The 15,038-nt window shown below is 46.1% G+C and overlaps 1 protein-coding gene across 1 annotated transcript in view; it reads right to left on the reverse strand.

Annotated features, from left to right (window-relative positions):
• The window catches only part of GAP43 (growth associated protein 43), a 123,883-nt gene that overhangs the window by 55,235 nt on the left and 53,610 nt on the right, over positions 1–15,038 (reverse strand). Inside the window, exon 2 of the mRNA XM_073617398.1 lies at positions 3,952–4,489. Within this exon, the coding sequence (XP_073473499.1) occupies positions 3,952–4,489 (538 nt within the window). The remainder of the gene's footprint in view (positions 1–3,951; positions 4,490–15,038) is intronic.

Here is a 15,038-nt window from a genome sequence, read left to right on the forward strand (position 1 = left end):
CATGTATTAAACTCACCATGAAACTGATCCCATTTCAGGTTAATTGGCCCTTTAATGGTTCCTCGATGTAAACCTCAATTATTTACAATGTCCTTAAGCTGACCACATTTTATTACTGATTTTGGCAGCTGAACGCCAAGCCTTGGCACTGGAGGAGTGCCAGTTACATTCTGAATCCTGGAGCCAATATACTATTAATTAGAGGCTGAGCCGTGCTGGAAGAAGACAGAGTTGCTGATACGTACATATGAGATGTGTGATGGCGGTAGCTGAGCGGACCTTCTGCTCCCTAAGCGGTGCCAAACTCAGGCTGTGCAGGGACAAACTCATATCTCTATCTAGCAAATGCCAGCTCCCTCCATCAAGGTGACTGTAACAATGCTGGGGCAATGTCAAGGGCGAGCTGGCCCATGGAAGTGTCCCCACAGCTCTTGTGTTTTTATCAGTGTGGACCAGTGCCAAGGCAGAATCTGGGAATTTGTGCAAATTTCCTACTCACATAGCTCAGACCAGCACATGAGATAGAGATGAATGGGGACTAAAAACAGGTTCTTGCAAGTCCAATTGAACATTAAACAAATCAGAAAAATAAATTTTGAGACTTTCCACACCCTTTTATACACCTGCAGTTTGTTTTATTTAGAGTAGCCAGAGCCTGAGCAGTACAGCCTGTGTCTTGCCAGCACATAAGGATCCTTGTTCTCTGTGCATGAAACAGTGGTCTCTCTGCAGAGGTCCAACACACTCTCTGCAAAAACTGAGCTACAGCTCTCCAATCAGCAGGAGCCCTACATTTTGCTGATAGCAGAGCTATAGGTCTGAGTTTATCAAATTTCTGCAGAAAGATGACTGCCTCTACACTGAGAGCAAGGAACTTGCCGTCAGGAAACATGCTTTCCACTTAGACCTAAACCAACCTTTCTCAGCCCTTTTAATGCAAAAGAACCCTTGAAATAATTTTTAGGTCTTAAGAAACCCCTGCTAAATCTAATTAATTGGGGGTCAGTGGACAAATGTCCCATACATTGGTGACCATTGGTAAGAATACCCCTTACAGTGGTGGTTAGTGGGAAAAATGTCCCCTTACAATGGTGGTCAGAATGCCACCCTTACAAACATCTAAAAAGATCATTGGTGTCATGAAGTTGGTTCTTCCAAGTGGCACTGGTTCTGGAACTATGCAGGCACCATCAAATGGAAGGGTCAGTAAGGCACAGCTCAAGGAACCCCTGACAACCTCTGAAGGAATCACATGGTTTCATGGAACCCTGGTTGAGAATGGTTATCTCTGGTATCACCGTGATATTAGTACTCCCATTGTAGACTTCTGGGTACCCCACATCAACATCGAGTGCAACCATAAAAGACAAAAGGTCTGCATGGAGACCAAGATGTTTTCCACAAGCTCATATTCTTTACCTCACCATACTTTCATATAGATGGTCAGGTGTCCACATGCCTTTGTCCTTATAGTGTTTATTCTGTATGGCCTCCATAGAAGATAAAAAAGAATGGTAGGGACCACACTATCCACTTTTCTCTTGTGGTCCCTATCATTCTTTTTTATCTTCTTTGGAGGCCATACAGATTAAACACTAAGGTCAAAGGCTTGTGAACAGTTGACCATCATACGGTACCTAGTTGAGCTTATTAGACATCCCATTTCAATGCCATGGGTATTAATATGAATATGAAGTTGGCCCCACTTTGTGGTTAAAACAGCTCCCAATACTCTGGAAAGGCTTTCCAGAGTATGTGTCTGTGGGAAATGATGCCCATTCAACCAAAAGATCATCTCTAACGTCAGGTATTGATGTTGGAGGACTTGGCTTTCAATCAGCATTATGAATTATACCAAATGTTTAATAAGGTTGAAGACAGAGGTCTGTGGCAACTCCAGTTCTTATACATCAAATTAATCTATGTCTTGATGAAGCTGGCTTTGTACACAGGGGCATGCTGAAATAAAAAAGAGACTTGGCCAAACTGTTGCCATAGAGTTGGTAATTAGCAATGGTCGAAAATGTCTTTCTATGCGGTACTCTTCACTGAAAACACCTGAACTCAATATTTTGGAGGGATGTCTACATTCTTTTAGTCAGTAGGTACAATGGTCAGGTGTCCACAAACATTGGGCATATAGTGTATAACTATCCTACAGAAGGATAAATATGTTGAACCGACCTAAGTGACACCTCAGCATTTGGCCCATAATGCTCTGACACTGAACAGATTTGGTTGTTAGTGCACTGGTGTACTCCCACTGCCGAAAAATAGCCAGCCTTCTACAAATTATTGTGGTACCTTATTCCCAAAATTAGAAGAAAAATAAGTATTTGACTTGCCAGTCAATACCAAGTACATTTTGAAGAAAGAAATAGTGAGTTTGTAACAATTGAATGAATTTACAATGTAGGCAAAAGGTTTGGGGACACCCGCCCATTGCACCTACAATAACTTGTTGAACATTCCATTTCAAAGCTATAGGCATTAATATGGAATTGCCACCTCCCCCATTTTGCAGCTATTACAGTCTCCAGTCCATTAGCAAGTCTTTCTACTGTTTCTGTTGGAGTGTGTCCCTGTGAATTTGTGCCTATTCAGCCAAAAGAACATTTTGTGGGATCAGGTACTGATGTTGGATCAAAAGACCTGGCTGTCAGTTTGCATTTTAGTTCATCCCAAAGGTGTTCAGTAGGGTTGAGGTCATAGCTTTGTAAAGGCCACTGTCAGGACCAGAATCTGATCTGGCAATAACTCTTCTTGCTGAGCCACCTGGGACTCTGGACGGTACCCTGTCTGACTTCTTAGGACAATCTGGCCTTGTTTCCTGTTTCTAGTGAATCTTGAATGCTTTGCTCCTCCAATTAACTTCCTGATTGAAGCCATGTCTCTGCACTTCCTGTTTGTCAAATTGCTGAGCTCTCTCCAGCTTATATCTTGCTCTTTTGAGTATCTGCAGCTGTCTTTATCTCCACTACCACTCGTTCCCGAGTGGTGGCTTGTTTCTCGACTACATTTCCGCATGATACCAAACTGCAACCACTTGTTACCGACCTTTGGCTTTTTTACTGACTACGCTTCTGATTGATCTCTACCTGCTATATCTGCTATTGGACCATGGCTTGCTCGCCTCCTGTTGGGGGGACCTGGTGCTAAAACACAGCAAACTCCATCTCCACCATCAGGTGTTATGGTAATTACCGGTTAGTGTCCGTGTCATCCACCAGGGTGACCTGCCTACATACTTATCCAGCTGGTTGGTGGGAGCCTCTCTACTGCTGAAGCTACTGGTCTTCAAGCTTGACCCCTCCTCCACACCAAACTCATCAAACTATGTGTTTTTGGGTGGTGATCAATAGGGTTGAAGTCAGGGCTCTACGAAGGCCAATCAAGTTCCTCCACACCAAACTCATCAAACAGTGTCTTTTTGAATTGATCAATAGGGTTGAAGTCAGGGCTCTATGAAGGCCATTCAAGTTCCTCCACACCAAACTCATCAAACTATGTCTTTATGGATGGTGATCAGTAGGGTTGAAGTCAGGGCTCTATGGAGGCCACTCGAGTTCCTCCACACCAAACTCATCAAACCATGTCTTTATGGGGCTGGATTTGTGTACAGGGGCACAGATATGCTGGAACAGAAAAGGCCTTCACCAAGATGTTACCACAAGGTTTGCAGCACTCAATAGTCTTCATATGATGAACTACCAACAGTACCCTCTACTAGAAACACCTGAACTCAATACATTTGGCCATATACTATGTGTGATGGTCAAGTGTTCACAAACATTTGATGCTTTATTGTATAACTATACTTAGGAAATAGATAGATAGGTTCACTTTAACCCATGTAACAATCATTACAAATTATGCTTACAAGTATCAAGTCATCTCTTATACACAAATGTGATCATAAGACAGTTCAAAAGCAAACAAGTTAAAATTTACCTCCTTTCTTTTCCTCATCTTGACTGCTCTCCACTTTCTCCTGTTTGGGCTCCTCTTTTGCCGGAGCAGCTTCTGGACTAGCAGCAGGCACATTGGCTTGTTTGGACTCATTCTTTGCTTGGTTGGAATCACCTCCCGAGGAGTTTTCACTGGTGCCCTTCACGGTGCCCCCTGACTCCGCGTGCTTCTCTTCCGTAGTAGACTTCTCTGTGTTTTTGGCTTCCTCCTCTGAACCCCCTTCTGGCTTTTTGTCTTCCGAAGAGTTCTCTGCCTTCTTCTTGTCCTCTCCAGACAAAGGTCCATCACTAGTGGGCTCCTCTGTTTTGGGGACCTCATTCTCTGTCTTTTCTGCATCAATCTCTTTGTGGTTCTCCACTGCCTCTCCAGAATTCTCGTCTTTCTTGTCCCCCTTGAGTTTTTTCCGGATTATGTGTCCGCGGAAGCTGGCCTGGATTTTGGTAGCGGCTTTATGAGCTTTGTCCTCTGGTTTGTTTGCATCTTGTTCAATTTTTTGGTCAGCATCCTCATTCTTCTCCACCTGGACAAAGAAAAGAAGAGCGCTTTTAATTTTTTGATAACTAAATTAAAACTGTCTGCATACAATTTTTGAAACCATTTTTTATTTTTTAAGTACCAGGTTCAATTAGTGTTTCATTGTGGCCAAGGAAGTGTTAGGAAGTTAGGTTGGGTGGAGTTGGGTGTGACAGACGTAGCTGATACAGAGCAAACAGAGAGAAATCTAATGCCGCGTACACACAATCGGAAATTCGGCCAGCAAAAGACCGATGAGAGCTTTTGGTCGTAAAATGCAACCGTGTGGATGCTCCATCGGACTTTTGCTGGCCAAATTCCAGCCAGCAAAAGATTGGGAGCATGTTCTCAATTTTTCGGTCGGAAAAAGTTCCTATCCGAAAATGCGATCGTCTGTAGCAATTCCGACGCGCAAGATTCCTACGCATGCTCGGAAACAATTCGACGCGTGCTTGGAAGCATTGAACTTCATTTTCTCGGCTCGTCGTAGCGTACGTCACCGCGTTCTTGCCGGTCAAAATTTCAGCAAACTTTTGTGTGACCGTGTGTATGCAAGGCAAGCGTGAGCGGAATCCCGTCGGAAAAGCCATCATATCTTTTTCCGACTAAAATCCCGATCGTGTGTACACGGCATTAGGGGAGAAAACTAAAGACATTTCACTAACTTTACAACTCTGCAGGAATAGAAACTACCTAAACAATTTATGCATATATAAAGGAGATGGGGACAAGGTTTACTACTGCCCTTCTAAAATACACTGCAACGTTTGCAGCCCCCTTCTGCTTTACAGCATCCGATTGTACCTCCTCCTACCAACAACTATGCAGTTCCACCCATCCTATGACACACTGCAGAGCATTCCACCCGTCCCATGACACACTGCAGAGCATTCCACCCATCCCATGATATACTTCAGAGCATTTCAACTACCCCATGATATACTGCATAGTATTCCACCCATCCCATGATACACTGCAGAGCATTCCACCCATGCCATGATACACTGCAGAGCATTCCACCCATCCCATGATACACTGCAGAGCATTCCACCCATCCCATGATACACTGCAGAGCATTCCACCTACCCCATGACACACTGCAGAGCATTCCACCTACCCCATGACACACTGCAGAGCATTCTACCCATTCCATACTGCAGAGCATTCCATCCATCCCATGACATTGCAGAGCATTCCACCTATCCATGATACACCGCAGAATATTCCACCCATCCCATGATACATTGTAGAGCATTTTATCTACCCCATGATATACTACATAGTATTCAACCCACCCCATGACACACTGCAGGACATTCCATCCGTCCCATGATACACTGCAGAGCATTCCACCCATCCCATGATACACTGCAGACCATTTTATCCATCCCATGATACACTGCAGAGCATTTCACCTACCCAATGAAACACTGCAGAGCATTTCACCTACCCCATCATATACTGCATAGTGTAGTACTCCACCCATCCCATGACACATTGCAGAGCATTCCACCCATGCCATGATATACTGCAGAACATTTCACCCATCCCATGATATACTGCATAGTATTCCACCTATCCCATGATACACCGCAGAATATTCCACCCATCCCATGACACAATGCAGAGCATTACACCTATCCCGTGATACACTGCAGAGCATTTCACCTATCCCATGACACACTGCAGAGCATTCCACCCATTTCATGACACACTGCAGAGCATTCTATCTATCCCATGATCTTGCAGAACATTCCACCCATCCCGTGATACACTGCAGAGCATTCCATCCATCCCATGACATTGCAGAGTATTGCACCTATCCCATTATACACCACAGAATATTCCACCCATCCCATGATACACTACAGAGCATTCCACCCATCCCATGACACACTGCAGAGCATTCCACCCGTTTCAAGACACACTGCAGAGCATTCCATCCATCCCATGATACACTGCAGAGCATTGCACACATCCCATGATACACTGCAGAGCATAGGTGTGCGCACAGGGTGTGCCAGGTGTGCCTGGGCACGCCCTAATCACCCCATGCGGTGCCGATTCCTCTTGCTTCCCATCTCCCCCCTGCAGTGCTGCCAGCTTCCCTCCTCTCCTCTCGGGAGCGGGGAAGGGGCTGGTAAATATGTCATTAACCGGCCTTCCTTTTCTGAATAAACACAGTGAGCGATCTGCACTGATCGCTCCTGTCTTCATTGTTAAGTGAAGCATAGTATACTATGTTTACTGCAGGCTGCAGAGAAAGGGTTGGGGAATCTCTGTTCTCAGTTTCTTTTTCGGTCTCAAAAGTGAGACACCAAGGGTCTGTTTAGACCCCTGATATTTCATCAAAGCCCCAGAACAGGGCTCCTAAAAAAATTGTAAAAAAATTTAATAAAAAATATTGTAAAAAATACTGCCCCACTGACACCAATCTTTGCTCTACTGACACCGTCCACTGCTCTGCTGCTATACACACATGTGTGTTTGTGCTCTAGGGTGCACACCAATGCTGCAGAGCATTCTACCCATCCCATACTGCAGAGCATTCCATCCATCCCATGACATTGCAGAGCATTCCACCCATCTCACGATGCACCACCGAATATTCCACCCATCCCGTGATACACTGCAGAGCATTCCACCCATCCCATGACACGCTGCAGAGCATTCCATCCATCTCATGACACACTGCAGAGCATTCTATTCATCCCATAATCTTGCAGAACATTCCACCCATCCCATGATACACTGCAGAGCCTTCCACCCATTTCATGACACACTGCAGAGCATTCTATCCAGCCCATGATCTTGCAGAGCATTCCACCCATTCCATGATAATCTGCAGAGCATTCCGCCGATTTCATGACACACTGCAAAGCATTATACCCATCCCGTGATACACTGGAGAGCATTTCACCTATCCAATGACACGCTGCAGAGCATTCCACCAATTTCATGACACACTGCAGAGCATTGTATCCATCCCATGATCTTGCAGAACATTCCACCCATTTCATGATACACTGCAGCGCATTACAGCTATCCCATGATACACTGCAGAGCATTCCACCCAGTGGCAGAACTACCAGGGTCACCATAAGTCACACTTGGGGGGGGGGGGGGGGGGAGTGGACCCACTACAGAACATGTGAAAGGGTCCCACTGCGGAGCCGTAATCAAGGGCCCCGGGTTCAGAGAGAAGGGCCTTGGGACCAGAGGGTCAGGGGGGCCCTTCATGGTTTCTTGCACCGGGGGCCCTAGAGGTTCTAGTTACGCCTCTGATGCAGTACAAAGGAGTTTCTGTAGAATATAAATGGAATGGATCATATAGGGGAGCCCTAGCACTACATAGTTCCTGGTAAATCTAATGGAGATTGTAGAATCATTTTATAGTGAATGTCGCCAGTTTTAGGTCTTCTACACACAGGAGAAGGAGGTGGAAGTGCAGCCAATGTCTGTGTGCCCCCTGGCTGTGTTCTGCCAGCTCTGGAACATTTTATTGAACAATCCTCCACCATCAGCCCATAATTCTGCCAACACGCCGCAATGCCAAGAGAAGCAAGTAGTTGGCCAATAGCTAAGATACACCGGTCATCATTTGAAATACTTTGAGGCCTGGCATCAGACGGAGGCCCTTCAAGGTGATTTGAGCCAAAGAAAATTCTGATCCTGTTTGAGACCTGAGCAGAGAGTCCCATATATATATATATATATATATATAACACCAGAAGGACTGTCCTTTATTTGGAACCAAATATCTCCATAGAACTCTACAAAAAATAGAAATGATTTAATGACTGGAAGTGTTCTACTCAGCGGGAATGTGGCGGTACGCGGTCCCTGCACCTCAAGCACTGAATGGAAGTGCTGGTAAGGGGTGCTTGATAGAGCGTCTATTGTTGCTGGGGGTATCTAGTGTTTCTGGGGGGTGTCTATTGTTGCTGGGGGTATCTAGTGTTTCTGGGGGGTGTCTATTGTTGCTGGGGGTATCTAGTGTTTGTGGGGGGTGTCTATTGTTACTGGGGGTATCTAGTGTTTCTGGGGGGTGTCTATTGTTGCTGCAGAGCATCTACTGTTGTGGTGATCTGTTGTTATGGGTGGGGGTTCTTTTGTTGCTGGGGGGGTCTATTAATGCTGGGAATGCCAATCAATGCTACAGAGGAGTTTCTGTTACTGGGGTGGATCTATTGTTACTGGGGGGGGGGGTAATTTGTTGCTGGGGGTAGCTATTGTTGCTGCATAGGATCTACTATTGTTGGGCGGGGTCTGTTGTTGCTGATTGTGGGGGTTCTATTGTTGCTGGTGGGGGCCTTTTGTTGCTGGGAAGTATCTACTGAAGCTGCAGAGGATCTACTGTTGTGGGGGTCTATTGTTGCTGATGGGGGGTCTTTTGTTGCTTGGGGGTCTATTAATGCTGGGAAGACCAGTTGCCGCTACGGAGGATTTTCTGTTACTGGGATAAATCTATTGTTACTGGGGGGGGGAGTGGGGCGGAGGAGGTAATTTGTTGCTGGGGGTATCTATTGTTTCTGGGGGGTGTCTATTGTTGCTGCAGAGGATCTACTGTTGTAGTGATCTGTTGTTGCGGGTGGGGGCTCTTTTGTTGCTGGGGGGTCTATTAATGCTGGGAATGCCAAAAAATGCTACAGAGTATTTTCTGTTACTGGGGTGGATCTATTGTTACTGGGGGGGGGGTAATTTGTTGCTGGGGGTAGCTATTGTTGCTGCAGAGGATCTACTATTGCTCGCAGGTCTGTTGTTGCTGATGGGGGGGGTCTTTTATTGCTGGGGGGGTATCTGTTGTTGCTACAAAAGATCTACTATTGTGGGGGTTCTAGTGTTGCTGGTGGGGTCTTTTGTTGCTGGGAAGTATCTACTGAAGCTGCAGAGGATCTACTGTTGTGGGGGTCTATTTTTGCTGATGGGGGGTCTTTTGTTGCTGGGGTGGTCTATTAATGCTGGGAAGCCCAATTGCCGTTACTGGGATATACCTATTGTTACTGGGGGGGGGAGTGGGGCGGAGGAGGTAATTTGTTGCTGGGGGTATCTATTGTTTCTGGGGGGTGTCTATTGTTGCTGCAGAGGAACTACTGTTGTGGTGATCTGTTGTTGCGGGTGGGGGGTCTTTTGTTCCTGAGGGGTCTATTAATGCTGGGAAGGCCAATCACTGCTACAGAGGATTTTCTGTTACTGGGGTGGATTATTATTGGGTGGTGGAGGGGGGTAATTTGTTGCTGGGGGGTATCTATTGTTGCTGCAGAGGATCTACTGTTGTGGGGGGTATATTGTTGCTGATGAGGGTCTTTTATTGCTGGGGGGTATCTATTGTTGCTGCAAAAGATTGACTATTGTGGGGGGGGCGGTCAATTGTTGCTGGGGGGTTATCTACTGTAGCTTCAGAGGATCTACTGTTGTGGGAGGTCTATCATGGACATCATGAAAGCATGGATCCATCCTGCCTTGTATCACCGATTCAGGCTGGTGGTGGTGGTGTAATGGTGGGGGGGATATTTTCTTGGCACACTTTGGGCCCCTTACTACCAATTGAGCATTGTTTAAACGCCACGGCCTACCTGAGTATTGTTGCTGACCATGTCCATCCCTTTATGACTACAGTGTACACATCTTCTGATGGCTCCTTCCAGCAGGATAATACACCATGTCACAAAGCTCCAATCATCTCACCACTGGACAATGAGGTCCCTGTACTCCAATGGCCTCCACACTCACCAGATCTCCATCCAATAGATTGCGTGATGCTATCATGTCACTATGGACCAAAATCTCTGAGGAACGTTTCCAACATCTTGTTGAGTCTATGCCACCAAGAATGAAGGCAAAAGGGGGTCCAACCCGGTACTAAAAAGGTGGACCTAATAAAGTGGCCGGTGAGTGTATATGTTTGCTTTTACAGAGTTGCGCTAATTGTGATTAATATCCATGAACCAAGCAGGAACGTGATCAGGTAACAGTCCACATGTGATGAAATGATATATATTCCTGGTTAAAATCACCGCCATCCTCCACCTTGAAATATGTGATCCGCCGCCACCAAAATTAAAAATGCTCGCTTACCAGCTTGCATAGCCTTTTTATTACAGGAGGCCAATGACACTTGTGGCTCTAGCCAGGGCCTTTAATATCATCTGAGGATCTTCCTGCGACTTGTAAACCAATCGTCCTGACAATGTTGTCATAGGAGTTCCCAAAACATAAAAGGCTCCACATAGCGTAAACTCGTTACGACTTTTTAAATTGCACTCACATCAGAGAAGTATAAAAATCGCCTTAAAATCAGTTGCGCCGGCCGGCACATATACAGCAGCCTGTCCTTCAGGGACTCGAAGATCGCAGTGACGTAAGCACGTCTCTCCGCCCTACACGTTTCGTCCTATGATGATGACGTCCTAGGCCTCTTTAATAAGAAATGTCCTGTTTACAAATTTTTTTGTGTATTTGGTGGTATTTTAAGATTTTGTATACATTAAAAGTGCATTTATTTTTAAATCGATACTAAATGTAATTATGATGAATTAATAATTCCTATATTATATGTATATATATATATATATATATATATATATATATATATATATATATATATATTACAAATGTGCACTTAGCCAATCATTTTTTTGTAAAAACATAAAAGGCTCCACATAACGTAAAATCGTTACGACATTTTAAATTGCACTTACATCAGTGAATTCTAAAAATCGCCTTAAAATCAGTTGCGCCGGCCGGCACATGTACAGCAGCCCGTCCTTCAGGGACTCGAAGATCGCAGTGACGTCAGCTTGTCGCTCCGCCCTACACGTTTTGTCGTATGATGATGTCGTCCAAGGCCTGTTTACTAATTTTTTGGGGTATTTTAGGATTTTGTATACATTAAAAGTGCATTTTTTTCAATCGATATTAAATGTAATTATGATCAATTAATAATACCTACATACTATATATTTTATTTTTTTTTTACAAATGTATGCTTAGCCAATCATTTTTTTGTAAAAAAAAAAAAAAGGGGTATGCTTTATGTATATATGTGCAACAGGGTGTTCCACCCTCAATGCAGTACAACACAGCCGGTTGCCTCCGATCCTCATACAGTAAATGACAGGTGCTCTTTATAATTGGCACACCTTTGGATTTTCGAAGTAGCTGATGAACGACTATATAATCGTCACATCCATACAGGCTGGAATCAATAATTTGTGAGCTCGGTAAAATTCACATAGCTGCACTCTCAGGTGTCTTGCAAAAGTAACTCAGGAGTAATGACATCTCAGCACGGCACTTACAAATCATTCGTATACATGTTACACGCGGCGCTAGGGGCACGCGCAGGTGGCTCACACCAAGACCACGTGGGAATTCCAGACACACGATACTCTGGGAATTATCACGATGAAGCTTTGAAGGGAATGGCTGTGATGTGTTCAAACAATACAAAAGTACCAACAATGACGATTTGCAACGTCTGGGCTGCTATACAGAACCTTTTGTTCACTTTAAAGCTGCTTATATTTTGCCTTCCTCCGCCCCTCCTTTCCCCTCATCAACATGGTAATAATATGATTAAATAAAATCTTTCTTTTTTTACATTATATACCTTATTTTGGACCCAGTGATGTTATCACTGGGTCACTGTGCTTCCCTATGCAATGCAAGCAGATGGTGGCTGGTGGGAGGGGTCTGTACATAGCTTTTCTGAAAAGATCACGGCACCCCTGCCTCAGTACTCCTCGTCACGGCCCTCAGCCCTGACACAAGCGGTGGGAGGAGTTATGTAAATATTGAAATGCTTTGATGGGGCCGTCTTGAATGTTGATTGGACCCTGGGCAAACATTTTCTTGGGCCCTCCCGACTCCACTTATCAACTATTTGCGGGCTCAAGGGGAAGCTGCATTGGGCCCCACAACAATGACTGGGCCCGGGGCAGCTGCCCCTTTTGCCCTGTGTTAAAGCCGGCCCTGGGCGGACATCAGTAGGAGTGGGGCAGTCCTAGGCAGGCTGTAGTCGCATGCAGACTGAACTAGGTATAACACACATGTGAGGCTGGGCCTGATTGAAAGGACTGGAATGTAATGAATGAAAGGGGTGGGCCCGGGGGACGGTCAGGTTGGGGAGGAAGGGGCTGGGCCATGGCCATCCAGCTGTTGCAGAACTACAAGTCCCATCATCTTTCTGCCTTTGGGAGTCATGCTTGTAATTGTCAGCCTTGCAATGGCTCATGGGACTTGTAGTTCCGCAACAGCCGGAGGGCCACAGGTTGAGCACCCATGGGCTAGATGCCGGACGTCCCCCAGCCAGGAAATGAGGTGGGCCCTGATTTGATGCAGCTTCTGATGCACATTGTGAGAAGCTCACAGTGTGCAGTGAAATCTGAGTAAGTAATGGCAGCGCAGGAGAGGAGACGGTACAAGTGTGCAAGACTGAAGGGAAGGCCGATTCCAAGTAAGAAACTATTTAGAAGAGCCTACAACCTATAACATACCAATCTGCTTAACTTCCAGACAGATATAAAATGGTTAATATATCATTAAATGTTTTGTTTTTTTTAAATCTAAGCAAAGAAAGCTATGAAATTTGACCTTGGTTTCAGCCTCTTGGATTTCCTGTGGAGCAGAGCTCAGACTGGGAGAGGGAGAAGCAGCGCAAGGAGCCAATCAGTTCATGTGCTGACATAAAGCATGCTGATAGGAGGAAAGAGCAGAGTGACAGAGAAGATGCTTTTCCTTCCACTGTCCGGTCAGAGGTTGGGGGCTTGTCCGGGATGACCTGGGCTAAATGGGTTAAATGATGATGGCTATCAGACTGAGGACATCTAGAGGCAGAGAAAAGCACTGCAGGCAAAATCTCTGGATTGAAGGAGGAAAGAGCAGAGTGACAGAGATGAGCTTTATCAGTGTGCTGCTTTTCCTTTCACTGTCCAGTCACAGGTTGGGGGCTTGTCCGGGATGACCTGGGCTAAAGCAAATGGGTTGAATTATGCTGGCTATTAGACTGAGGACATTCCGTTTTTAAGGGAGCTTAAAGCGGGTTTCCACCCAAAAGTGGAAGCTCCGCTTATCTGCCTCCTCCCCCCCTCTGGTGCCATATTTGGCACCTTCCGGGGGGGAGCGGGTACCTGTTTTTGACAGGTACCCATCCCCACTTCTGAGAGATCTTGGCATGGTGCGATCATTTGGAAGCTTGCCCCCCCCTCCTCTTTCTCCTGCCGCCGGGCCATTCAGAAAGCACAGCATGCTTCGCGCATGTGCAGCAAGGAACCGCGCATGTGCAAGGCTTACCTGTCCTGGCTGGGGTGCCAGGACAGGTAAGTGTTCTAATATTAAAAGTCAGGAGCTACAGTATGTGCAGCTGCTGACTTTAAACTTTTTGATGGGTCGGTGGAACTCCGCTTTAAAGAAGACTGACAGTTACTCCCGGAGTCAGAGGCATAATGGGAAGACTGACAGTTAGGCCGGTCGTAGATGGTTCAAATTCCTGCTGAACCGGGCAAGATTCGAACCATGAAGGTGTAGGCTGAAACAACCAGCCTGCCAGATTTTACTTGCGATTATCCCACTAGCAGTAATCACTGTCTATTCTAAGCGGGGCTGTATTGGCCTGGAGAATAAAATGTCTCAGCGGGAGAGATTGCCCTGTCCATCTGTGTTGATGGGAGAATTGTGTGAAATTCGCACTGTCTATGGCCTGTCTTACTCCCAGGGGCGAAGGCATGATGGGAAGACTGACAGTTACTCCCAGGGGCGAAGGCATGATGGGAAGACTGACAGTTACTCTCGGGGCAGAGGCATGATGGGAAGACTGACAGTTACTCCCAGAGGTAAAAGCATGATGGGAAGACTGACAGTTACTCCCAGGGGCATGATGGGAAGACTGACAGTTACTCCCGGGGCATGATGGGAAGACTGACAGTTACTCCCAGGGGCATGATGGGAAGACTGACAGTTACTCCCGGGGCAGAGGCATGATGGGAAGACTGACAGTTACTCCCAGAGGTAGAAGCATGATGGGAAGACTGAAAGATACTCCAAAAGGCAGAGGCATGATGGGAAGACTGACAGTTACTCCCAGAGGCATGATGGGAAGACTGATGCTCGGTTCACACTGGGGCGACTTGTCAGGCGACCTAGTCGCCTGACAAGTCGCCTCCCGTTCTGTGCTATGGAACCGTTCTAATCGGAGCGACGCAAGTCGCTCCGACTTAGAAAAAGGTTCCTGTATTACTTTGGGGGCGACTTGGGGCGACTTGCATAGACTTCTATGCAGAAGTCGTCTCGCAAGTCGCCCCGGCAGTCGTTTGCAGGTCGCCTCGCTGAGGCGACCTGCAAGTCGTGCCGCCCATGTGTGAACCGAGCCTGACAGTTACTCCCAGAGGCAGAGGCATGATGGGAAAACTGACAGTTACTCCCAGGGGCAGAGGCATGATGGGAAGACTGAAAGATACTCCAAAAGGCAGAGGCATGTTAGGAAGACTGACAGTTACTCCCAGAGACATGATGGGAACACTGACAGTTACAAACATGGCTCCCAAAAGCAGAGGTTC

The sequence above is a fragment of the Aquarana catesbeiana genome, linkage group LG02 (assembly GCF_042186555.1).
Source record: "Aquarana catesbeiana isolate 2022-GZ linkage group LG02, ASM4218655v1, whole genome shotgun sequence".
Classification (NCBI taxonomy): Eukaryota; Metazoa; Chordata; class Amphibia; order Anura; family Ranidae; genus Aquarana; species Aquarana catesbeiana.